At 40.2% G+C, this 24,337-nt stretch overlaps 1 protein-coding gene across 1 annotated transcript in view; it reads left to right on the top strand.

Moving 5' to 3' along the window:
• LOC102688379 (desmoglein-2.1-like) overlaps positions 1 to 23,704 on the top strand; it is a 29,119-nt gene extending 5,415 nt beyond the window's left edge. Inside the window, exons 3-15 of the mRNA XM_015353863.2 lie at positions 2,440 to 2,565; positions 3,276 to 3,431; positions 4,616 to 4,757; positions 7,126 to 7,292; positions 8,609 to 8,743; positions 9,805 to 9,990; positions 10,250 to 10,527; positions 11,104 to 11,246; positions 11,733 to 11,954; positions 14,038 to 14,268; positions 16,185 to 16,315; positions 17,827 to 18,120; positions 18,852 to 23,704. Of these exons, the coding sequence (XP_015209349.2) occupies positions 2,440 to 2,565; positions 3,276 to 3,431; positions 4,616 to 4,757; positions 7,126 to 7,292; positions 8,609 to 8,743; positions 9,805 to 9,990; positions 10,250 to 10,527; positions 11,104 to 11,246; positions 11,733 to 11,954; positions 14,038 to 14,268; positions 16,185 to 16,315; positions 17,827 to 18,120; positions 18,852 to 19,793 (3,153 nt within the window). The 3' untranslated portion in view covers positions 19,794 to 23,704. The remainder of the gene's footprint in view (positions 1 to 2,439; positions 2,566 to 3,275; positions 3,432 to 4,615; positions 4,758 to 7,125; positions 7,293 to 8,608; positions 8,744 to 9,804; positions 9,991 to 10,249; positions 10,528 to 11,103; positions 11,247 to 11,732; positions 11,955 to 14,037; positions 14,269 to 16,184; positions 16,316 to 17,826; positions 18,121 to 18,851) is intronic.
• The last annotated feature ends 633 nt before the right edge of the window (positions 23,705 to 24,337 follow it).

Here is a 24,337-nt window from a genome sequence, read left to right as displayed (position 1 = left end):
GACTCACTGTGGTTATCAAAAAAATCCCAGCGCGTTCCTCGTCAAGAGTAGGGGTGTAACCCCAGCGTCCTGGCCAAATCTCTGATTGACCTTTACCAATCATGAAGAAGGCTCAGCAGCGCCTTTATTTCTTGAGGTGCCTCAAGCGATGGGGGATGCCAATACATGTGTTGGTGAACTTCTACCGCTGCACTATCGAGAGCGTCCTCACCAACTGGATCACCGTGTGGTATGGCAACACCTCTTCGCGAGAAAGAAAGGCACTGCAGAGAATGGTCAATATGGCCCAGAAGATCATCGGCTGCGGTCTCACCGAGATTAAACAGCTCTATGAGGACCGCTGCCGTGGTAGAATTCTGGCCATCACAGAGGACAGTCACCACCCCAGGCATGAGCTCTTCACCCCACTGCCCTCAGGCAAGAGATACAAGAGCATACAGACACTTACCACTAGATTCTTCAATAGCTTCTACCCACAAGCAGTGTGATTGGTGAACACATTTAGCCATCCCCCTCGGACCACACCTACACCATCACCATCTACCTTGTTATGATTTCTTATTTATTGCACATCTCCAGTCATTGTTTACACGTTTACATTCAAACTGTCTACATGTTTGTATATTGTCTTGATGCACTGTTTGCACTTTGTTTTGTTTTTTACACTTGTTTTACAATCGAGAGACTTTCTGTAAGTAAGCATTCCATTGTACCAGTACCGGTTACATATGGCAATAAAGTTCAAGTTCAAGTTCATGGTAACATACTGTACAGTATAAAGACAACCAGACACCAGATTATACTGTACATTTCCAAGTCCCTTTTAAACAAATGGAAGAAAAAGAGCAAAAAAGGTCAATTTTGTCAGTAACTAAAAGAATAACAAAACGACGTTTTCTAATCTTACAAAAATATTTGAAAAAGCTGGGCCGTGAAACACACTGGATGCCTGCAATATACAGTAGGAACAGGCCGCAATGCAGTACCGTGAGAAACCACCAGAGGGCACCTGGTATCCGTGGGAAGAAACCGGGACCCTCCCCTACAAGCCTTCCCTGGCAACATTTCCCTTGCACTTGCTTTGCACCCTAATGTAGCCTGCTTTCACGGTGTAAAGAAGTATCATTGAACACTGGCACAATCACGTATTTAACAGTCATACCCAGGAAATACAGGCTATCTGGTTATGTAAGTAAACATTTAAATTCAGGAATCAACACACTAATTAAACTCATACGACCTACTACACTTTCCCTCTCCAGTTTCACTACTTAGGGTTTGTCGGCATCCTGTTCTGTCCCCTGTGAGCAGAAGAGACCGGTATCGAGGTGCTGTAGGTTTTAACCAGCCGGCGTCTGCGATCAGCACTGTCGCCTGCTACTCTCGCACACACCCAGAGCTCCCTGTTCTTCCCAGCCTTGCCTGCTGACCCAGAGACTGCGTGACTGTGTGAGGGGCTTAAGCGTTTTAATTAGCCTGGATGGAGAAACGGAATTTAGGTAACACAGCAACACAAATCTTAGGAGATAAGGGGACAAAAATATTTATACAGTGTGGTGGGCAGCGGAAGTTCTAACAATGAGCTACAGTATAAACCCTCCTGACATACAGTACTCGTCCCATGTTCTCCAACGGAGGGGTTTGGTTTCGAAATAAATGTTATAGAATGTGTAAAACTATGTAAAATGGACGTATCACAGTAAAATGCCACTGTTAATGTCCTCAATCTGTCCATCCTAAACAGTGGAAGAACGTAGCGACTGCTTTATTTTTCTAAATAAAAAGTGCCTGTATGTCATTAACACTTAAACGAACTAAAATCAGGAAATACTTGCGTTGTGCAAATTGTGCAGTAATGATAATTCCAGGGACATACCTGGTGAGATTTGGGCATGTTGTCATATGCTGCTGTATACTGTACAGACAGGTATGTGACAGCGGCGAAAGTTCACTTTTTATCGTGATACCGCTGTTCACCACCAGAGGATCTTGATATTCTGACAGCCGCGTTGGAAAGCATTTTCTTATTAACAATATGGGTGTCCTAAATTGAGAAACCTATATGAAATGCTCACGCGGCTGGTGTGTCGTTCGTGCCAGAACCACGCCGAAAGTTTTACCGCTTAGGCCCGGTATCTTTCTCACTAAGGAAAATTGTTCTCCTTGGTGTCGAGATGGTTTTATTTCTCTGTCAGCTCTTGCATGTTCTCCACTCTGCTTCCAGCGGGAGTTAAGAAAATATACGCCGGTGGATACAAAACTCGGTCAAACATCACATATACAGCATTACTGTCCCTCTGACGGCGATTGGTACACGTAGTGCGACATGATGATCTCGCACAGTTACTTTCTTGTCTAATGCTCCTTCATGTTGATTCCCGAGCCTGACTGGCATGCAATGATATGTAATTGTTTATGAACTGTGTCTTAAATCTAAAGGTTTTCCAAAAACAACTGGAAGCAAACGAAAACGTGCAACTAAAGAGGCAAAAAAGAGCATGGATTATTCCACCATTAAGAATACCAGAGAACGAGGACTACACAAAGAGGGAATATATCGGCAAAGCAAGTATTTTTTTCTAATTTATTTGCTCAACCTTGTCCTGGATTCACGTTTGGTAACATAACTCAGTCATTAACATTAAATACTCTAAAGGTCTCTGCATTTGTGTTTTACTGTGATCTGTACTGCCATCAATGAGATAATCAAAGCCTGCCTAGTTCACAGCACATTACACATGGCTGGGGTTGAAAGGATATTCTGGAAAAGGGGTGTTCCACGATTCTTAATGCTGAGCTCAAGGAAAGGCATATGTTTTTTAAATATTCTACAGTATACAGACACCCATGAAGATTCTGTAAATACCACACTGAATGTATTTTTGATTCTTTCATTCACGGAAATTCTTCAGCCCTATCGTTAAAAATATTATACAAAACATCAAGTAGCACCCAAAAGGTATTTAGAAAGTTTTATTTTTGGCCTGTATGTACAGGGACTCACAGAGTATGCTGAAAAGGTTTGGTTTCTAGGTGCTTTGCGCCACCTTTTCAATTTTGATGGATAGGTGAAATCTTTAATTTAAAGATAACTTAATTCTCTTGGGGAAAAAATGCATGTCCTTTGACAAAATAAAAACTATGATACTCATGTGTGTTGTTTCTAGATACTGTGTCCCCGGCTTTGCGACTCTGTCCTAGAGACCCCCAGGCAGTGCACAGCCTGTGGTATAGTTCATCATGTGTAATGTTAATTTACAATATTTCTTTTCCAGATTCGCTCCGACTTTGAGAGTAAACAGACAATTTTCTATGAGATAAAGGGAAAAGGAGCTGATGAAGAGCCTATGAACATATTTGTTGTAGACAGAGTTCGTGGCACAATTAGGGTCAATGACATCCTGGATAGGGAAGAAATTGCTGTTTACAATGTGAGTCTGCCTTTATCTTTTCAAATTCAACAGTTCCTGGCAGAATAATTCTTACCAACAATGTGCAGGTGTTTCTCTTCATTGAAGCCATCACACAAGGTAGTGAATTACACTGTCTGCTCTATTCATGACTGTACATTCACATAGACGATAGGGATTCATGCATCTATAAAGCCCCCAAAAAGTAAAACTGGTTTTGCATGCATGCCTATATAGTGCCATCCACAAGTATTCCATCCCACCCAAAGATGGCACATTTTGTTGGATTACGAAGGATGTATACATATTTTCAAGTTGGAACGTTTTAGTCAAATCTTGAATGCTCATTCTGAATGCTTATATGGGTGAAAGAAGTCAAATGTCAGCAAACAAGGAAAAACCCCAATAAAAGTTAAGAACACAAGAGCAGTTGTACAGCAGACAAAAGGAGCCAATCAGCCTATCAAGTCCATTTGGTAGTTAGTAGCTTATCGATCTCAAGATCTCCCCCAGCTGCGTCTTGAAAGAAGCCAGCTATCCGCTTCAACAACATGGTTGGGCAGCTTGTTCCACACTCCCACCACCTTTTGTGTAAAGAAGTGCCTCCTAATCTCCTTATCTTTACTGTTATAAATACGCCTAAATCTGGGCGATAAATCACATTTTTCATTGAGCTGTTTTAAGTCATGTGCAGGGCATGGTGGCACAGTAGTTAGCATTACTTCCTCATAACGCTGGGGTCCTGTGCTCAACTCCAGACCTGGGGTGCCGTCTGTGTGGAAGTTGTACGGTTCCCCTGTGTTCACATGGGCTCACAAAGACTTGCTGGTACTGCAGGTTCATTGGCTTCTGGGAAAATTGGCCCTTTCAGGGGGGTACCCCGCCTTGTGCCTGGTGCTTGCTGGAATAGGATCTGGTTTCCCCGTGACCCTGTTGTGAAAGAAGTGGTTAGGAAATGTATGGGTGCAGGTCAAGTGGATCAGAATCTTGAAAAATGGGACCTAAATACCATGAGGTAAACCTTTCATGTGTAGCCACCAGGAGGTATTGTTACTTTTATCAGTCATTATTGACATCTTTACTACATCACATACAGTATACCGTATGCCATGGGCACTGAATTACAAAATTGTTTTAACTGTCAAGCTTTTGAATATTATAATCAATTAATTTCAATATGTTTATGTTGTTTTTGTCCTTTGCAGCTCACGGGAATTGCATTTGACCAGTCATACAAAGCAGTGGAGGAAAACATTAATCTCACGATTGTTGTGGTAGACAAAAATGATTGTCCTCCAGTGTTTAAAATCAACCAGGTTGGAGAAATCAAAGAACTAAGTGCAAAAGGCAAGTTTTCCAGCTTTTCTTCCAGAGTAGCATATCAGATTTCAAATAGTGGCGGTGCACAGCTTCATTCCGCGACAGTCTTCAGTCTTCTCCCTCACCCTGGGTGACGTATTGCTCAATCCGACCCGCTGTGCCTCGTTCTGCAAGTTTTTCCAGTGAACAGACGGGACTCTCAGAAAGCCACGTCTCGGTGCTTCACAGGGGGCAGTGACTGTAAAATGCTTTGACTGGCAACAACAGTAACATAATGAACAGCAGGTGGTCGTTTAAATTGTAGACAAAATTGCATCCGAGTTGGAAACACTCTTACTTAAAACGAAGAAACTCAGATTGACGTTATTTTGTCTTGAAAAGAAAGATTGCCCTGCAAAAGGATTCAGACCCTTCTTATAATGTCCTGTTTTGTGAATTTACAAAATGATGATACACATTCTTTAAACGTAATATTTCATTCAAGACCTGAGCGCTCAGACTGAAGACTTCTAAGGTTAAGATAGGTTACAGTAAATGGCAGCAACAACTAAAAATTAGCCACTGAAATATGTTGAATGTATAAATGTTCAGACTTGCTACCATAATACTTGATGGAAGCATTTTTTGGGGGGGTTGACTCTTTTTTTTCCACACCAGCAACCCATATCTAAATCGCTTGAAATGGACATTTTCTTAATTTTGCTTAAAGAGAGGCATGCTTCTTTCAAGCTCGATAGAGCAAAGGCCTGTGCAGACAGTTGGTGTTATGGAGACATGTAGCAACCAACAAGCAATGCAAATGAGTATAAAGCTCTACGCAAGTAGTTTTTTTTGTACACAACCTGTAGCTCTTTTTCAGACTCTTGTAAACTGTCCTTCGTAACTGTTTCTGAATTAAAGCTGACTATTTATTCTTCTTCATTCACCCAAATCGTGGGAGAAAAGCCTCTGTGAACTTTGCACTCTGACGTGGCACACGTTTGCCTTTCTCCTTGGCTCATTTGCTTCACCTCTCTCAAGGTGTTTGGGTGTGAGATTCTCAATGGGATTCAGGTCAGCTCTTTGCCTGGGCCAGTCTGGGACACCTTGACTGTACTGTACCTTTCTTATTCTGGAGCCATTCTAGTTGTAGCTTTCTTCCTGAACTTAAGAACATTGTCCCGCTGAAAGAAAATTTTGTCTCACTGTTTAGGGCGTTAGCAGGACGAGGCAGGTTTTCTTTCAAGATCTACTTTTATTTTCCTCCCATACCTTTGCCAGATGTTTGCATCTCACTTAAACACTTCCTTGCAAGCACCATGCAGAATTTAAGATGCATGTGCCACTCTGCTATACAAGTCACCTTTGCTGAGTGCATGTGATACTGTTGATTCATGGCCATTTTTCCATTGACCTCTGTAGTTGATTCAAGGTGTCCTCATGGTGTCATCCTGCTTGACTGGTGGCGCAGTTTGGAGAGACGGCCTGATCTAAGCAGCGTCTGGGTGCTGCAATGCACCTTCCATTTCTAAATAACTGCACTCACAGGAACAGAGACTTTGAGATTTGTGCCTTTCTGGTAATCTGTGCTTTTCAAAGATTTTAAATTACATTTCTTTGAAATCTACTTAGTTGTCATTGGTTGTGTCTTTGCTTACATTTTACTACCTGACCAAGGAACCTCACAGAGGTAGGGCAGGTGTCTATTCTCCTGACATCCTCTTTTATCGCACAGCGATAGATGCCCCTCACCTAGTTGTGTGGCTTGTTAAGGTCATTTTCTGCACCTAAATTAAGTTGTGCCACAGCAATGCATATGTATACTTATCCAATTTTACCTTTCTTTCATATTAATTATCTATTTACTTTTTTCTTTTGTTTTTGCTGAATACTTGTGCAAGACACTGCTGAAGTAAATGCGGCTCTTGATGAAGCTCACAATACTGTATCTTTTTTTAACTGTTTATGGTAGAAAACTCTCATTTTTCTAACCTAAATTTTGCCAACTTTACAAGCCAGTAGATTTTAATATGAGCAAATACATATTTGAAATTAACGGCGGTGCTTCAGATACAACAATAATATTGAGGTGATCATTTCACTAACATTGTAAAAGATCTTTTCTCTAAACTAGTTCCTGAGAGGCAATATCTTTCTTGGAATGTGGTGATTAAAATTGTTCACAAAATCCTAAGTGAGGGCTCATTAGTGCATTGTAAAGATTTGGAAATACAGTAAGATCCATTCCTTTAAGTTTTTACATTCTTTAATTCTTTCCCAAATTACCTAAACCCCTCTTTTCTTATGTTCTTATTTTTTTTTTTGCATGTGTTGATACTGTTTCTTTTTTATGTGTAGAGCTTGCATGAAATTTTGATTAAATTTGATTTTACTCATAGAATTACTTTCATTTTAGGCACCCCTGTCATGCAAGTAATTGCTACAGATGATGACGACCCCGCTACAAACCATGCTAAAATTAAATACAGCATCGTGAGCCAGTCCCCACCAGAGCCACAGATGTTTTATATAGACGAAGACACAGGCATGGTTTACGTTCAAAAAGCTACCCTTGACAGGGAAGTAAGTTCTGTTTTTATTATTTTCATTATATCTTTAAAGATTTACTTCTTAAGTAATTCATTTAAACCTCCAACACAGGCCTATGCCAAAATCAAAGGTACAGTCTATAAACAAACGATTTGCAAGATTTTCCCCAAACACAACATGCATTTTTACTCATAGTCCGTTCATGATTCACATTTGAAATAGCTAACCTTTAGTCCACAGACTGCCGAGTCTCAGATTGAATGCAGTTCAAAACAGCTGGCAGTTAACCATCTTTATTTCATGCAGTAATGTAATGTTAAAACACTATTAAACGTTTGTTTCCCTTCAAGGACGTAATGCAGTCACTAGTGGAAGAGTGGGATGCCACTATCCTTTGCTAAACGTTGGGCTGGACCTTTTAATTTTAACTGGCCTGGCCTGGATGACTCACAGGAGTCCTGGACTTGCTCAGTGCTCATGCCTGGCAATCTGCGGAGCGTTCCTCCAAAATCTTTGTTTTTTCTTGACTCAAGAACTGATATGTCAGCATTTCGAAAGCAACATTACTAAAAGAGTCCACTGAAGGAGTCAGGGGCCAAATCATTCAAATCCTTAAAGGCAAGCAGCAGTATTGCATTGGGCCCTTCAACATTGATGTTGACTGTTCTCCCATTCTGAAGAGATCTCTTGGCACAGTCCCTCAGGGCTAAGGAGAAATTCTTAATTCCTAGATGATCTGCATGTCAGTGCTATGGGCTCTCCCCTGTATATTTGCCAAGCTCTGTAAGCTCGAGATGATGCTTGCTCTGCGCTGGTAGATGACGCCTGAGGTCTGTAGGATGCTTTAGACTGCTGTGACGAGACACTCTATAGGGTAACCTTGTTCACAGTCAATTGTTGATGGAAATGTCTGACCCCAGTGGTGATAACTGCTTGCTCTTTTCGGAAAAAAAGAGCACTAAGAGCAATGTTGGGCTTTCAGCCAGCCTTTAGCTCCAGCTAAAAAAAAAACAGGAAGATTAAACCACATCATCCCGAAATTCCAGACAAGGAAGATCAGGCAGGATTGATTAGGCAGGGTACCATTGGAAGGTTTTTGGGCCAGTTTGGGCTGTAGTACTGACTACATTCTTTTTTGGGGAACCAGGATTGTGAAGACAGAAAAGTGTTACTGTCATTGCATACTGTACTGTATGTGCTGCATTTGTATTTGTCAATGCTTTTCATAAACTGATGTTTTTAATATACATTGTGAGCACTATTATGTTTGTGTACAATTGTATTTATGTAGATATATACAGTATTTGTATGCTCTCCTGACTGATGTTTGTTTTTTTAATTTTTTGCAGACGATCGACTCCTATACTTTGGTGGTACAAGGCAGGGATATGGACGGAGCAATCACAGGCAACACTGGAGAGGGGGACATTCAAATTAAAATCTTAGATGTCAATGATAATGTTCCTACGCTGGAGAAAGAAGAAGTAAACCATACTTTTAGCTTTGTTTTGTCTAAAATAACTACGGTGTACGCTTTAAATGTGTTTAGGTGTTAATCTCTTCAAGATTTTGATGCTTCTATAGCTACTGTATGATCTTTTAAAAATTTAACTTAGATTGGAGCATTTTCTGGCTTGCATGGTGGTAGAGGTTATAATCTCCATCTATTGATTTTCTAACCACTTTACCCAGTACAAGGTCTCAGGGTAACCTGAGTCTATCCCATTAACCAACGGGTGCTGGGCAGGATAAACCCTGGTCAGGACACCAGTCCATCACAGGACAGAGACAGACACACCAGGGCCAGTTTTCCATACGGTATGTCAGTTAGTTCCAGTATGTCTTTGGGCTGTGGGTGGAAACAAGAGCACCCAGAGGAAACCCAGTTGTACATGGGGAGAGTATACAGACTCCACAGACAGAGCCCAAGAAATGACAGACAGAACTGAACCCAGGGCCCCAGCGCTGCAAGGCAGCAATGCAAACCCCTGTGCCACCATGCCACCCAGTTCAGATTCTTCTTCTTCATAATACACTAAAACAAGGATCCAACAACAATACAGCACAAGCACAAAATGATAAAGGTCAATCGTTATGCCACACCAGTGCCTAATATATGGAGCTCAGAACAGTAGAAAATAGAGTATATTGTAGCCTATAAGCCCAGGCCAGCACATCTGGGATGCAGAGAAACTGGACCTGAACAGGCTTGTTGAGTATCTGTATGGAAATAACTACTTGCTCTTGGTTGGCAGGAGACTTATCATCTGGGTCTGGTGAGAAGGTACCCTTCACTTCATCTTTCTGTCAACTACAGCATTTCCCAAACTCTGTTTCTGCACAAAAAAACAACAACATTTGATTTTATCAATTATTTTCCTTATAAATATTAAAAATGAAATGTTCTACGTATCAAGCTGCTGAAGTATTTGAATAGCATTTAGATTTTGGATATGTTTTTATTTATAACGTTCATAATAGAACAGTTATTATGCAACTTTTGCTGAAACAATTCATAGTTCAAATACAGATCTTTCTTTTTCAGTTTTCTGCCATTGTGGAAGAAAACACAGCTAATATTGAAGTCATGAGACTGAAGGCCTTGGATAAAGATCTAGAATTTACAGACAACTGGGAGACAGAGTTTGAAATTGTGTCAGGAAATGAAGCAGGCTACTTCACTATTGTGAAGGGCTCCCAGGCTAATGAAGCAATCGTAATGCTGAACAAGGTATATGTAAAAAATGCATAAGTGCTCTTCATTATGTTGTATTCATTATAAGTTAAATACATGTTTTTAATTATGGACATTTATGTTCTATAAATAATGATATATACTGTATATTTAATATATATTAATAATATTGTATATAATATTGTGTGGTAGGACTAGCTAGTGTATCACGAGGAAAGCAGTAAATTAGGAAATGTATTTGTAACTAAGCAATTGTTTTCTTTCTTCTTCCTTTTTATTTTTCTGAACTTTTCAGGCACTTGATTATGAAGAAATGCAAAATGTTGACATTGCTGTGGCTTTAAGGAACAAGGCGGCTTATTACAGTGAAGCTGGAATGGTATTTGGTTCAGGGTTAGGGAAATCCTATCCTATCAAAATTCAAGTTAAAAACCAGCCTGAGGGGCCCAGGTTTAGTCCTAAGGTAAAGGCTATTTCCATCTCTGAGGACAAGAAAAAGCTCAACATCAGCAGGGTGATTGCAAAATATCCAGCCATCAATGGGGACACTGGGAAGCCAGCTGAGAGAGTCAGGTCAGTGAAATCTTCTTGGTTTGATTGGCAGATTCCTGGTTTATGAAATAATTTCTAGAAATTTTGGTAAAAAAAAGTTTTCTCTTATTACATCTTTTTTAGCCATATGGTGACTGTGTCACTTCCACTGCTGAGGCCAGCAATAAAAGACGCACTTTATAGGACTGGCTCTGTGCAGATCTGGGTGGACACTGTTGCGGTTCCACCATCCAGCCACTAGAGGGCACCCTGCTCGTGGTTCAAACTGTGCTCAGTATTGTTGCCACTACCCTGAGTGCTAATTTGAGACTTTGCAAAATTCTTCCCTGGTTCCTGTTTTGTCTCCTACTCCTGTTTACCTTCCTGTTCATTGTTCACTTTTTATTTATCCTGTTGTGCATGATGGTTTTTAATTTTTTAAAGTCTCATTATGTCTATATGACAGTTTTGTGTGGCGTACATGATTAATCAGCCCTCTAGACAACCATAATATATTAGGGCATTTAATATGCATAGCTAAGACATGTCAATAATGTATGGTCAGACTGCAAAATGCAAACACACTTCATCATAGCCGTTTCGTTCATGTTATTACAGATATGCAAAGGCATTTGATCCTGACAACTGGCTGTCAATTGATGAAAAGACGGCAGAGATCAAACTGAACAAGCTGCCAGACCGGGAATCCAAACAATTGATTAATGGCACATACTACGCAAAAATATTGGTCATGACTGAAGGTATGTAAAAGTAGATTAATGAGAGATAGTGAAAAATATTATTCTATATTTTATTTAAAAAGTACAGTATTTGAATCGGTTACTGAAGCTATTAGTGAGATATGCATATTAAGTAAATTATCTTGGTCGACCTCAGTTATTTCTCATTTAAAGAATGAAGAAACGGTCTTAAATTACTTAATGGCAAAAGGAAGACCCATGTTAAGTGACATTGATCTGATGTCTTTCTCATATGCGTAACAAAGCACTATTCCACCACATGACTAATAAAAGCTTTTGTCAGTTTTTCTCAGGATGTTCTTACTCTAAATGTATTATATATTTAGTGGGAAAATCCGTTTCAGTATGAACATCTTTAGATGATAATTAAAATTAAATCATTTTAATTGTATTGTAGAATCGACCATTTTAGCACAACATGAATGAACCACATTTAGGTCTTTTTAGATTAAAAAAAATATTTTAAGCAAGCTTTTGATCTTTCAGATTTCCCTGCAAAAACCACCACCGGTACGATTGCTATCCAGGTGGAGGACCACAATGACCACTGTCCAGTTCTGACCAGTACCTCCCAGGTTCTGTGTAACAAGAGCAGAGCTGCGTTTATCACAGCTGAGGATGGAGATATCGATCCCAATGGGCCTCCCTTTGATTTCAAAATCATTCCTGAAGGTACCAAGGGCACATGGAGAGTTGAAAAACTGAATGGTAAGGTTGACAGTTAATTTGCTCTGAATGGAATGTAAACCTTTTTCAGTGTGTTCTGATTTTATATATCTAGAAAAGTTATTATAGTTCTCCAGTTATCTACAGTACGGAGAGCTATGACCATACTGTATAATCTAACAATGTCGTTCACTAATTGAATAACTACCAGTCTGAAATATTGTTTTTCAGACACTTATTATTTGCTATTTTGTCATTTAGGTTCTTGAACATTTTAAGCAAGTTGAAGGGTGTTCATAAATATCAATTGCAGAAGGTTGAAAACCTTCCATCACCCAACACCATGTTCCAGGAGAGTCATGTCAAAAGTCTGGCACTGAGGTGCTGTTGGACCATGAACAATTCCTGGTGTTGGTGTCAACGCCAGTTGTTGAAAATGTCCAACAGGTGCAAGGCAAGAAACACCAGTTAATAGCAGGGCAGAGAGACACAGGGAACACTCACACCAGGGTCAGTTTTCCCAGAAGCCAATTAAACTTCCAATATGTTTTTGGACTGTGGGAGGAAACCCCTTTAAACACGGGGAGAACATGCTGTACAAACTGATTTTGTGCACCTGCTCCTTGTTCCAGCCTCCTTCCTATCCCCCTTAAAAGCCAGACACCCACTCAGTTTGGGGCTCTGAATTGATTCCCATATCGTGTGAGCTAGGGACCTGTAATCGCCTGGCTCCATTATTAGTTTTTAAGTTTCTGTTCCTGTTCTCCCTGCCGGTTCCGAACCGGTTCGTGTTTTTAACCTGTCTGTTCTCGGATGGACCACCCGGCTTTGGACTTTGCCCATTTTTGGATTCCCCGTTTGGATTACCTCTGGATTGTTTGCCCCGGACTCACCACCCTAAACACCTGTGCACTTTGGACACCCCCCCCCCCTAACGTATTCATTCCCATGTCATTATTCATGACTTTTTCCTAGTGTTTCCTCACTCCACCCTGGATTGTGTCGTCTACATGGGGTCTGGAAAGAACTGTTCCGTTACAGACTGTACCCCAGAGCTGGGAGATAGCAACGCTAACCACTGCCCCACCATACCACCCTGTTTGATACCCTTTACCTGATATGTGCCTTTCGATAAGGTTATCCCTGAGTCATTTTGAAACTCCTTGGTCTTCATGATTGAATTTGACTTTGGTCCAATATCTGAGTGAGATACCTTATAGAGACAGGCGGATTTGTTCTAAAAGCATGTGAACTATTATTACAGAGACAGAGGCTATTCAACTAATTGCCTGACTTGCCAAAGTAATTTTGTCCAGCTAAACAAATTTAGGACTGCTATTGCCAAAGGGGAGGATACTTAGACATTGTGTTTAATTTGCAGTGTGAAAGCGCAGATGTCACTGTTGCTCGTCAGGTAGCACAGAGCAGTTACACCTATGAATGTGTTTTCCTAGTTCCTTGGGGCAGTGAGGGACCAGTAATACACAAAGTAGCCAGCCTGAAAAGGCAAACTATTGACTTACAAGTCTGCATTTACGAACACAAACATAGCATTATCAAATATAACACACCTGAAGAAGGTTCCACGGCCGAAACGTTGTGTTCTCTTTCTTCTTTTTTTCAGCATGGAATAAACCTATTACTTGTTCCTTTGCAGCCTACGCATGCTGACGCAGCTACCCACCTGAACCATTATCAAATATTACCTACAAGGACCTGGTTATATATAACCAGCAATATACAACTCACCCCTGCAGCAAAGACATGGATATCATGAAGGAGAAAATAAAAAAGCATGACCTTTTATCTAAATTACCTGTTACCAATCCATAAAGGGATGCCAATCAAATAGGAAAATGTTCACTTTTCTGAATTGTGCTCACTAATCTAGCAAGTTATTTCTTTAGTCACCTGGATATCATAAAGAAGACTTTATTCTTTATACTATTTGGGAATATCTTTCTACTTTCTTGTTCTTTCTTGGTTATTTTTCCTGAAACTGAGACAAATTCAGAGAAAGCTTCAATTTCTTCAATGGAAAATATTTTATTTATCTAAAATAGTATGTGAATTACTAAGAAACAATAAGAGACGTTCATGCATGCATATACATTCTCTCTTTAAGGCACCACTGCAATCCTGCGAGCCCAGGACAACGTGTGGCCTGGCTCATATGAAGTCACTGTGGAGGTGAAAGACCAACAAGGACTATCCTGTCCTGATAAGCAGGTTGTCAAGATAGATGTCTGCACCTGTGGAGGTGATGAAAAAAACTGTGGACGCACTGAGAAAAGTGGTGCTACATTTGGATCTGCAGGCATTGGTCTGCTCATCCTTGGATTATTGATGCTGTTACGTAAGTAAACTTCATCAAACACTCTGTCCATATTGTACTATCTACAGTCCTCTAATAAAGGTCATTGTGTTTCCATTTACTGCAGAAGTGGTTTACCTTCTCTTCACATGAGACGCCAGAGAGCGTTTAAAGATAAAGATAGAAAATATTCCTTCTTTTAAAATGTCTATAAGTCCCATTTGGTTCATTGAAATCCAAGTGCTGCGAACTACATGCTGATTCAAAAGCATGTTTATGATGCCATTCATTCCAAAGTCATATTAGGGAGTTTCTGTGAGAACACCTTTCAAAACAACTCTGTGGAATGAAACAGGTTTAGGAATGTGAAACCCGGTTTTAATGTTATTTTAATTTGTAGAGAATTGAGGTTCTTCTTTCATTTGAACATAATTCATCAGATTTTGTAAAACTGATTTAACTTTGGAAGAGATGTGATGAACAGCTTATAATATACTGTGTTTTAATCAGTTATATGTGCATTTCTCAGGTCATTTATCATTTCTGTGCATACACGTAACTACAGAGGTGGAAGAAATTGTATTAATAAATTAACCTTTTATTAATAAAAGTTAAAAAATAAAATACAAAATGAAATATATAAATATAAATACAGTATTTTTGTCTTGTTCTCTAGCTTTCACTATTATTATATGTGTTTCAGTCCTTAAGCTACAATTCTTAGGACTGTATTACAAGTTTCATTTCTATTCCTGAATGACAGCACATTTGTGTTTCTTGATTTAATGTAACATGTTGCGTTGGTGGTAGAGTACTAACCTAATGAATACTGCAGTGTAAGAATTCTCATGTAAAACTTAAACAATGTTACAGCAGATTTTGTGTACCAGATTAACTTGCATCAAGTTTTAAGAAAAGTTTATTTTGAAGTGCAGCTCTACTGAGAGAAGGCATTGTTGACGCTGGCTTCTATACTTCCTACTTTTGTGTGTTTCCTTTGATGATCTAAGCAGCCAAACACTGGAAAACTCAGTATTCACTCTTTAATTATCTATCTACATTTTCATTCAACACCTTCAAATTCCAATCAAATGAATATGCAAACCATCCTGCTTTCAGATATGTTTTGTACAGCTATCTGTAACAATCCCACTGCTTGGAGGGACTAGTGGTGGATTGGGTGCTGTGTGGGAGAACCCTCTTGCTCGGCAAGAGGTGAGGGGAACCTAGTGTGCTGAAAATGCCTGCAGTGCAGTGCAGTGCTGTGCAGTGGTTCAAAGCTGCAGGCAGGGTCTCCAAGCTGCACAGCCAGGCACCCATGCCGCTGAGGAGGAGACAAGTAGAAACACTGTGTGGGGGCAAGCTGAGTGGGATGTTTAGGCAGGTGTGAAGTTGACTAGAGAGTCAGGAGTTCAGATTAATTGGAGGTTCAGGGGTCGGCTGATCTGGGTCATAAATGGGAAGGCGCAAGAACAGCCAAGGGGAGGTCAGGAATTAAAGCAAGACAAAGGAGGCAAAACAAAGGTAGCGACTAGTTAGTACAAAGTGTGAGAGACTCAGATATTGAACTCAATAATGGAGCCCAGAGCAGTCCCTTAATATTCCTGAATCACCTGGAATGGCGGGATAGTAAATAGCCTCCAGGTGATCCAGGTCTCTTGTCAGGTGGTGTCCTTGGCGCAGAGGCCAGTTGCTATGCAATGTTAGTTTGTTCCTCCCAGAAGCAATGTGGGAAATCACACTAATGGCTGAAATACACATGAAGAGCTGGGTGAGGTTTTTAGATATGCTGTATTGTTTTGGTTGTACATTTTTGTCAAAGTCTATGGGAAATACACCTGGATCTTGTAGTATTGTTAAGGTAATACTGTAGCTTCTCTTAAATGTTTACTAGCTTGTGAGATCATATAGGATGACACGTTGTGTGCATTAATGAATGGCTTTTTTCTGCTCAACAGTGGTGCCTCTCCTACTGCTGTTCTGCTCGTGTGGAGGGCTTGGAGGCAGAGGGGGGTATTTTCTTGACATCCCTTTTGCTACCAAAGAGCATTTGATTTCATATCACACAGAAGGACAAGGCGAAGACAAGGTAAGCTGAGCTATCCCAGTGCTTGAATGTAATTAACTGTAATGACAAAGTTAGTTATTGAAGTAAATAAAATAAATTTTAATCTTAAAAGATGAAAAGAAGCCCTGTTTACTGTAGTAGTTGTTAATTATAAAAAGACACAAGCATATTGGACGAGATACCACCAAATCAGAGAAATGTAAGTGAAATTAATTATAGTCTATTTATGGCTTATTATGGTTTAGGTTTAATACGTAAAAACCTGAAATTAAATTTGTTTCCTGGTTAACTTTTTACCTATTATAAGTATTACAATGCTGTTGTTTTAAAGTACCAATAAGAGATCATTTAAATCATATTAGAAATTACAGTAACAGTAAAATTTATAGTAACATACAATTGAAAATGAAACCCCAAATGCAATAATAAAAATCTAGGGTATTTGAGATTTTCCATAAGCCATGAATGACTACCAAAAATGAAAATATTTTTTCCTTCAATTTTTTGGGGGGTTGGTGCTATTGAATTGCATGATGAGACTGGAGTTCTTGTTGGGCCTTTCTAGAGATTGTTGTCTCCACAATCCTGATATATTGTAAGTTTATGGACTGAGAAAACATCGGTTTGTTAATCCAATCACATGTCTCTAGTCCAGGGTGATGCACATGCAGGAAGGGAATGAATTTCAGCCACACAGCTTCACGTCAAGTTGAACATGGTCCTTTTAGAAAAAGAGTGGGTCCTACTGTATATTATGTTGTGTCAAACAACAGTAATTGTCCATGTAGCAGGAAGTCTTCTTTATTACATATGCATATGGGAGCCTAGCTCTTGCAGGCCAGACTCAAAGAAGTATTACAAAGAGTGGTCTTTTTATACAGTAAAATCTGTAAAACTTGTCCATAAAAGGGATTTGACATTAGCTGTACACGTGAAGAGCAGTGAAGCAAGTTCCTCATTGTTTTTATAACTCTGCCAGGAAAATATGGCAGTTATGCCATGCAACATAACATACTGTACGTTGACATTTCAGCATATATAGACAAAAGCAGAGCTACATACTTTCAAAACCATTGGAGTGGAAGGTTACAAGATACAAGTGTTTAAATTATAAAAGACTTAAACCTGAATTAAGAATAATTCCCTCAATTATTTTGAATGAGTGAAAACTTTTGAAAAAGTGCTTTCAAAAAGGAAATTACTCTTGACAAACGCACAACGTGAGGAAAATGTAATTAACTTTAATATCAAAAGACACACATTTTGTTCGAGTTATGAAGTGCCAGGAGTTATTGTTTCGGGGCTATGAACATAATGCGTGGAGTTTCACTTACACGTATCTTAGTGAATAGAAAAGCAACAGGAAGCCTCTGGAATACTGGAGAATTGGCTCAATCAGTCAGTAAATCCACTCATTCAGAGTGAGGATTCAGGATTAGTTAGATATAATCTATATTTCATCAAAGGTGTTTTGGGATTGCACATAGCAATCCAGCGCAGGTATTTTTCACTTTTCCTCTCTGTGCTCACAGGCGGTCCCGCCTCTGGAAGCTTACTTAGGAGGGTTCGTGCCTGGCATGGGGACGCTTGCTGCAGGTTCGAGAGGGTCGCAGACGGTGACTGGAGAAGGCGGCCTCGTCAATGGACAGAGGACAATTAAAAAGACGTCCGGGTTCGGCGTCAGTGCAGAGTCTGATGGCCGAGCTCTGGGAGACATGAGTTACCGGCAGAACTCGAGTATTCGCAACTCCAAGTCTGAAGTCCGGGAAAGTTACTATGATGGAATTGCACTCCCTGATGCTTATTTGAAAGAGTACTACATGCAGGTAACTGGCTTGAATTACAACTAATTTGCAGGTCATTAATACTATATGGGGTGCTTTAAAAGAAATGTTGCTAGGAGGCCAAGACTGGTAAAGGCCAATGGAAAATTTGGCCAGGATGCCGGGGTAACACCCCTACTCTTTTTGAGAAATGCCATGGGGTTTTTAATGACCACAGAGAGTCAGGAGCTTGGTTTTACATCTCATCCAAAGGGCAGTGCCTTTTTTATGGTATAGTGTCCCCATCACTATACTGGGGAATTAAGATCTACAGAGACCGCAGGGCAGGGTGAGCACGAAACTTCTGGGCCCACTAACCCCTCTTCTAGCTGCAACCTTAGCTTTCTCAGGAGAGAAAGAGGCCTCCCATCCAGATTCTGGTCAGGCTCACACCTGCTGAGCTTCTGTGGGCTGCCAGTTGTGAATTAAATTCCAGTTGAAATGATGTAATCATCATCTCATGGCACAGTAACCTGTTCTGTGTGTTGTGTTTATGGACACTCAAATATTCTTATAGGTTTAATAATGTACAGCAGGTCCTTTCTGCCTTACTAAATCATGAAAGATAAGAAAACTATTCCTCTGAAGATTCAGTCCTTTTCAATGGTGCCCTTTCTGCCCTGTGAAATTGAGCATGCTGCATGTGTGTATATACAGTATATTGTACATAGCTTATATATAGGTGAAATCTAATGAGGACTTCTTTCATGATTGTCTTGTCTTTTTTGCCGTAGAAGTCAATGTATGTTACAGAGGAAGACCAGATTCAGAAAGATGGCTTACTGATTTATGACTTTGAAGGACGAGAATCCCCTGTGGGTTCAGTGGGATGCTGCAGTTTCATTGAAGGAGATGATGATTTGGAGTTCCTGAATGACCTGGGACCCAAGTTTAAGACCCTTGCTGAGATCTGCACAAGTAAAGAAATGAAATCGGAACTTGTGGTCCCTCCTGCCATGCCTACTGTCCAGGATGTGGCTGTAACTCGCACAGAGATCAAGAGAGAAAACACTGTGACAACTGATGCTGTGAGACCTCAGCCCAGCCCAGTTCCTCAGCCCCAGATCCAGAAAAACATTGTCACCGAGCAGTATTCTTCCACCACTCTCCCAGCCATGCACCTCAGAGAAAATGTCGTTGTTCCCAGTCCTGCATATGTCATCCAACAGCCTGTCTATTACACTACCACCCCAGCGGTTCAACCCACTCGGTACATTGTGGAGCCGCAGGTCCACAACACCATGCTCTTCTCAGAAAGGCCAGCTGCTCCTAATGTGCAGGGTGTGCTGCTGGTGAATGAAGGCCTAGGCTCTGAGAAGGTCCTGGTTCAGGAGAACAGAGTTGTGTCTGGCTCTGCTGTGCAGGGTGGAGCACTGGGTGTCCTCCATGGCACCTTGAACAGGAGTGAAATCCCTGGCTCTCAGAATGTGGTGTTAGTGGAGAGGAAGACTGGATCAGGGCAGTTTGTGCAGGAGGGGATTGCTGGGCTTAATCAAGGAGCCATGCACAGGGTTGGACTGCCAGGGTCACAGAATGTGGTGTTTGTGGAGAGGAAGGCAGGATCAGGCCAACTCGTGCAGGAAGGGATTGCTGGGCTTTATCAAGGAACTGTATGTAGCGTAGACCTATCTGGAAAACAGAATATGATGTTTAGAGAAAAAAAGAGTATCATCTAGCTCAGTTTCAAGTAGGGTGGAATGATAGGGGGTCTGTTTTCATGAGTGATGTGGACGATTTCTCACCTGATTTGGCTAAAACTGTGATGTCCTTTGAATGTAAGTGACAGATAATTTATTTGTTTGAATTATTCAATTCACCTGATGCTTTGACCTTAGGTGATGCATAGAAATTAAAAAGACTACTGGAGCCAAATTATATAGTGGGGTGTGCCAGAACACTATGGGTAAAAGGGAAACTGCAGTCCCAATTTCTCAGACCAGTTATTAAACCTTGGTAACAAAATTAATTAATTGCTGGGGAAAAAAAATTTAACGAATTTTTTAAGCACAAAATCGTGAACTTTGTCATGTCGCCATGTTGTTGCAAACTCACATTCAAGTTCCCACTAATTGCCATATGATGCAGCCCTTCCTGCTCACTAGTCACTGTAATGACTAGTGTAATGTGATATATGAGCAAATAAGTACAGGTTGTGCAACAGACATTTCACTCCAGGAATGTCACAACATGACCTGCATGCACAGTTAACAAGTAATTAGTACTTGTCTGCAAAACTCGGTCTCAAAAATCTCAAAGGCGAGAGCAATAGTTCTATTGGATTGAAAGAGATGTATTCACAAGCCCGCTTCTTTACAATGTCACAGGGCCTCATCACGTCACTGGAAGTTTAGTTGCCTTCTTCTGTATCACATACCTGGAAATGTAGTCTGTTTTGTGATGTAAAGTGGAGGTTTTACAAGTTACTGTGTACGTTTTACTTTTATTGTGGTTTGAAATGCACTCATCAATCTGATTCTTTCTAACCCAAAAATGTAAAAATAGCCTTGCAATTCCCTTTGAAGTGCATTGCTCTGGGGCCGAGAATCTCAGTTGTGATCCAGAGAGACCAGTGTGTCGGGTTATTTTCATTCTAACTGGACCTTTATTCATGAGTGTAAACTGCATGTACTGTAATCAATCCGCTTCCTTGCTTAATTTATTTCCCAGTCTATGCTTTCGAAAATATCCTCATCACATTATAACACCATCAACATACAGAAATGCATGGAGTCTCTCCACAACTTGCAAATAATGAGTTTTCTCCCTTATTTTAGACCAAAACATCTTGTTAAAGGCGTCCATACAGGCGAACACTGCAGGAAGTGAGTTTGTTTATCCATTCTGTTTCAGTCATGTTGTCTCCATTGTAACACACCATGAAAAGAGTTAAACCAGTGGATTACAGTGCCGTGAAAAAGTATTTGTTTTTCCTGATTTCCTCTGTTATTCCATATTTGTTTTCAGATCTTTAGACTAAATCTAATATTAGATAAAGGGAACCTGAGTGAACAAAACACTTTTTTCTCATTATTTCATTTGTTTAATAAACAGTTATCCAACACCCATATCCCCTGTGTGAAACAGTTATTGCCCCCTTACACTTAATAACTGGTTGCACCACCTTTAGCTGCAGTGACTGCAACCACACACTTCGTATAATTCAATATCAGTCTTTCACATCGCTGTGGAGGAATTTTAGCCCACTCTTCCTCACAGAAGTGCTTTAATTAGACTCACTGGTAGGTTTGGACTACTTATTTCAGGTCCTGCCACAGCATCTCTTGGGTTTAGGTCTGGGCTTTGACTAGGTCTTTTCAGCCATTCTGATGTGGACTTACTTTTGTGTTTTGGATAATTGTCTTGCTACATGACCCAACTACGCTTCAGCCTCAGCTCACGGACAGATGACCACACGTCTCCTTAAGAATTTTCTGATACAGAGCAGAACTCATGGTTCCTTCAATTATGACAAGTCGCCCAGGTCCTGAGGCAGCAAACCATCCCCACACCATCACACTCTCACCACCATGTGTGACTGGTGGTATGATGTTCATACTGTGGAATGCTGTGTTTGCTTTACACCAGACTTAATGGGACCAATGTTGTTCAAAAATTCCAGAAAAATAGTAGAACATTCTCCCCCAAGGCTTGGGGATCATCCAGGGGCTTCTTGGCAAATGAGAGACAAGCATTTATGTTCTTCTTGGTTAGCAGTGGTTTCCGCCTTGCTACTCTCCCATGAAGCCCATTTTTGCCCAGTCTCTTTCTGATTGTGGAGTCATAAACACGGACCTTAGCCAGGGCAAGAGAAGCCTGCAGTTCTTTGGATGTTTTTCTAGGATCCTTTGTGATTTCCTGGATGATTTTACACTGCACTCTTGGAGAAGTTTTGGCAGGACGGCCACTCCTGGGAAGATTCACTACTGTTCCAAGTGTTCTCTCAGGTTCCCTTTATCTAATATTAGATTTTGGTTGAAGACTTGAAAACATTCAGTGTCAAAAATCTGCAATCATAGAGGAAATCAGGACAAATACTTTTTCACAACACTGTAGTTATCTTAAAACGACCCCTGCCTTAATAATCTGACATCTCAAAAGCATTTAACCCTTACTGTAATAATCTGTATTAGACATTGGCTGTTAAATAGTAGATTTGTGTTATGTACAATATAACAAATTCCAATAAGAAAATGTAAAAGAATGTAATCAAATGTTATCTCTTTTGTGAAGGGATTATTTTTAAACGTTTTGCACTTTAATGGTTTTTTTTACCTCTTTGCAATATTTTTTTATCTCTCTGCAATTCTATTTTTTAGATGCACTTTTAGGTTAGCGTACTCTTTTTCTGTGTTTTGATTTTGGGATCTGTTGTAAAAGATCTATAGAGTACACTCTTCCTTTCATTTTTTTTCTTATTTTTTTTTATTCTGGTACTGTGTGTTCTCAGAGCTGAAACAAAGCACCTTTGAGCAACAGTTAGTCAGGGTCATACACTACAGCATGTATACACCAAGCTGTATGATGTTGTTAGAAATGTATATGTTTAATCTTTTATAATGCATGTTAGTATACAGTAAATGGTATTATAAGGGTTGCAAAGGAAACATAAAATACTGATTGTTTTAAAAGCAATACTCATTGTGCATGGATGGTAGTAATGTTACCCTTTCAGTTGGGATACACAAAACCATTTACAGTTGACTCATAAATAGATATAACTATTCAGTATATTGTATATGGATATGTTAAGGGGGTAGTGATGTTAATACCACATATTAGCCAGTTCCAAAACCAGCTTGAATATAAATGTATTCTGAAAATTAAATAAGAAAACACCCACCTCAGAGGTTCTACAACAACAACACATGACTTCTTTACTTTTTTGGGAACAGTGTAGTGGTAGAGAAATAAGCAAGTTTTAAAACTACAATACTTTGTGTACTGCATGACTTTGTTGAGCAAGCTTGGTTTGGTGGAAGAGTGATAGTGTGGATTTGAGTTAATATTGAGCTCTGCTCTGAACCTATTGCACAGGGTAGTCTCATTGCCTATAAACAGCCCACAGTTTGCTTGGTCGGACCCTCAGTATCTGGGGGATACAGACAGCTCATTTGCCAGCATGACAATGGTAAAAGTACACAGGGAGTCCTTCATGCACATACTGTAGTAGCAAGTGCTGAACTGTCCTGAATGACTGCCTGATATGAACCCAATCAAGCACTTGAGGAATAAGTTGGCCATTGAATTCCACAACACCATTCTTAACCCGTTCTCAAGCTGTTACAAACTTGTTGTAGGCCTTTAAGCTTCATTGGATTGGTCTCCCATGAACACGTCTGAGATATAAACATGTAGGCTTCAGGCTTGTGTCAAGTGTATGTTGGTCAGAACAATTATCAGACATCAGTGACCCCTGTATGCTCCGCATGCCGTCTGTGATGTAACAGCCAATGCAGACAAGTGAAATGTGCACTGTTCTTTAGTTTATCGTATAACCATGTTGAAAAACAAATTGAAGGAAGTCATAAAATCATTTCACTCTTTGAATTTCCTCTCAGGAGAATATACAAATGAACTTAGAAAAGGAGATTTCATCTCAGTGTCGTCTTTATCTGAATGTTTACGTACTGTACCTGGCAGTAACATGTGGCAGAACGTATTCAGCCTTTCTCTGCAGAGGAAGGTTTCTTGCATAGCTAATCAGGTTTTGTTTAGATCTTCCTGTTGATCTCAAACAAGGGTTCGCACGTTATCCCACAGCAGTTGAATGTAAAACAAAACCCATTCCTTTTCCCTTTCAGAAAGCCTGCAGGGGGATGCTTTTTATATTCCTCCAGGTGCAGCACCCAACAGATCACTAATAATTGTCTTCTGCCAATGTTTCCTTTTTCTACTAGCAATCAGCAAAATGCACAGAGATGAATAACCATATGCGTCCCCCACCACGGTCGTACAGGGGTGTGCATATTTGCTTCTGTTTTTTCTTTGTTTTTTATATGGAAAAGCTGCCAGCCACTGATCTCAGTCTATTGTGGCGAAACCTGCCCCCTCACTGATGGGTTTCTACATATTCATCTCCATTGCAGTTAGCTAGGAGAATACTCACACCCTCCCATACGCACAGTAATCAGTAATCTAGAGTGCTTGTCGTGACATGCCCAGTCCCTGAAACTGTATTTTGTGTGGAAGAACACAGTTTTTTTTTAATGGACTCTTTTGC

This window comes from Lepisosteus oculatus, chromosome 6 (genome assembly GCF_040954835.1).
Source record: "Lepisosteus oculatus isolate fLepOcu1 chromosome 6, fLepOcu1.hap2, whole genome shotgun sequence".
Classification (NCBI taxonomy): domain Eukaryota; kingdom Metazoa; phylum Chordata; class Actinopteri; order Semionotiformes; family Lepisosteidae; genus Lepisosteus; species Lepisosteus oculatus.
This window is presented reverse-complemented; position numbering and strand designations above follow the sequence as displayed.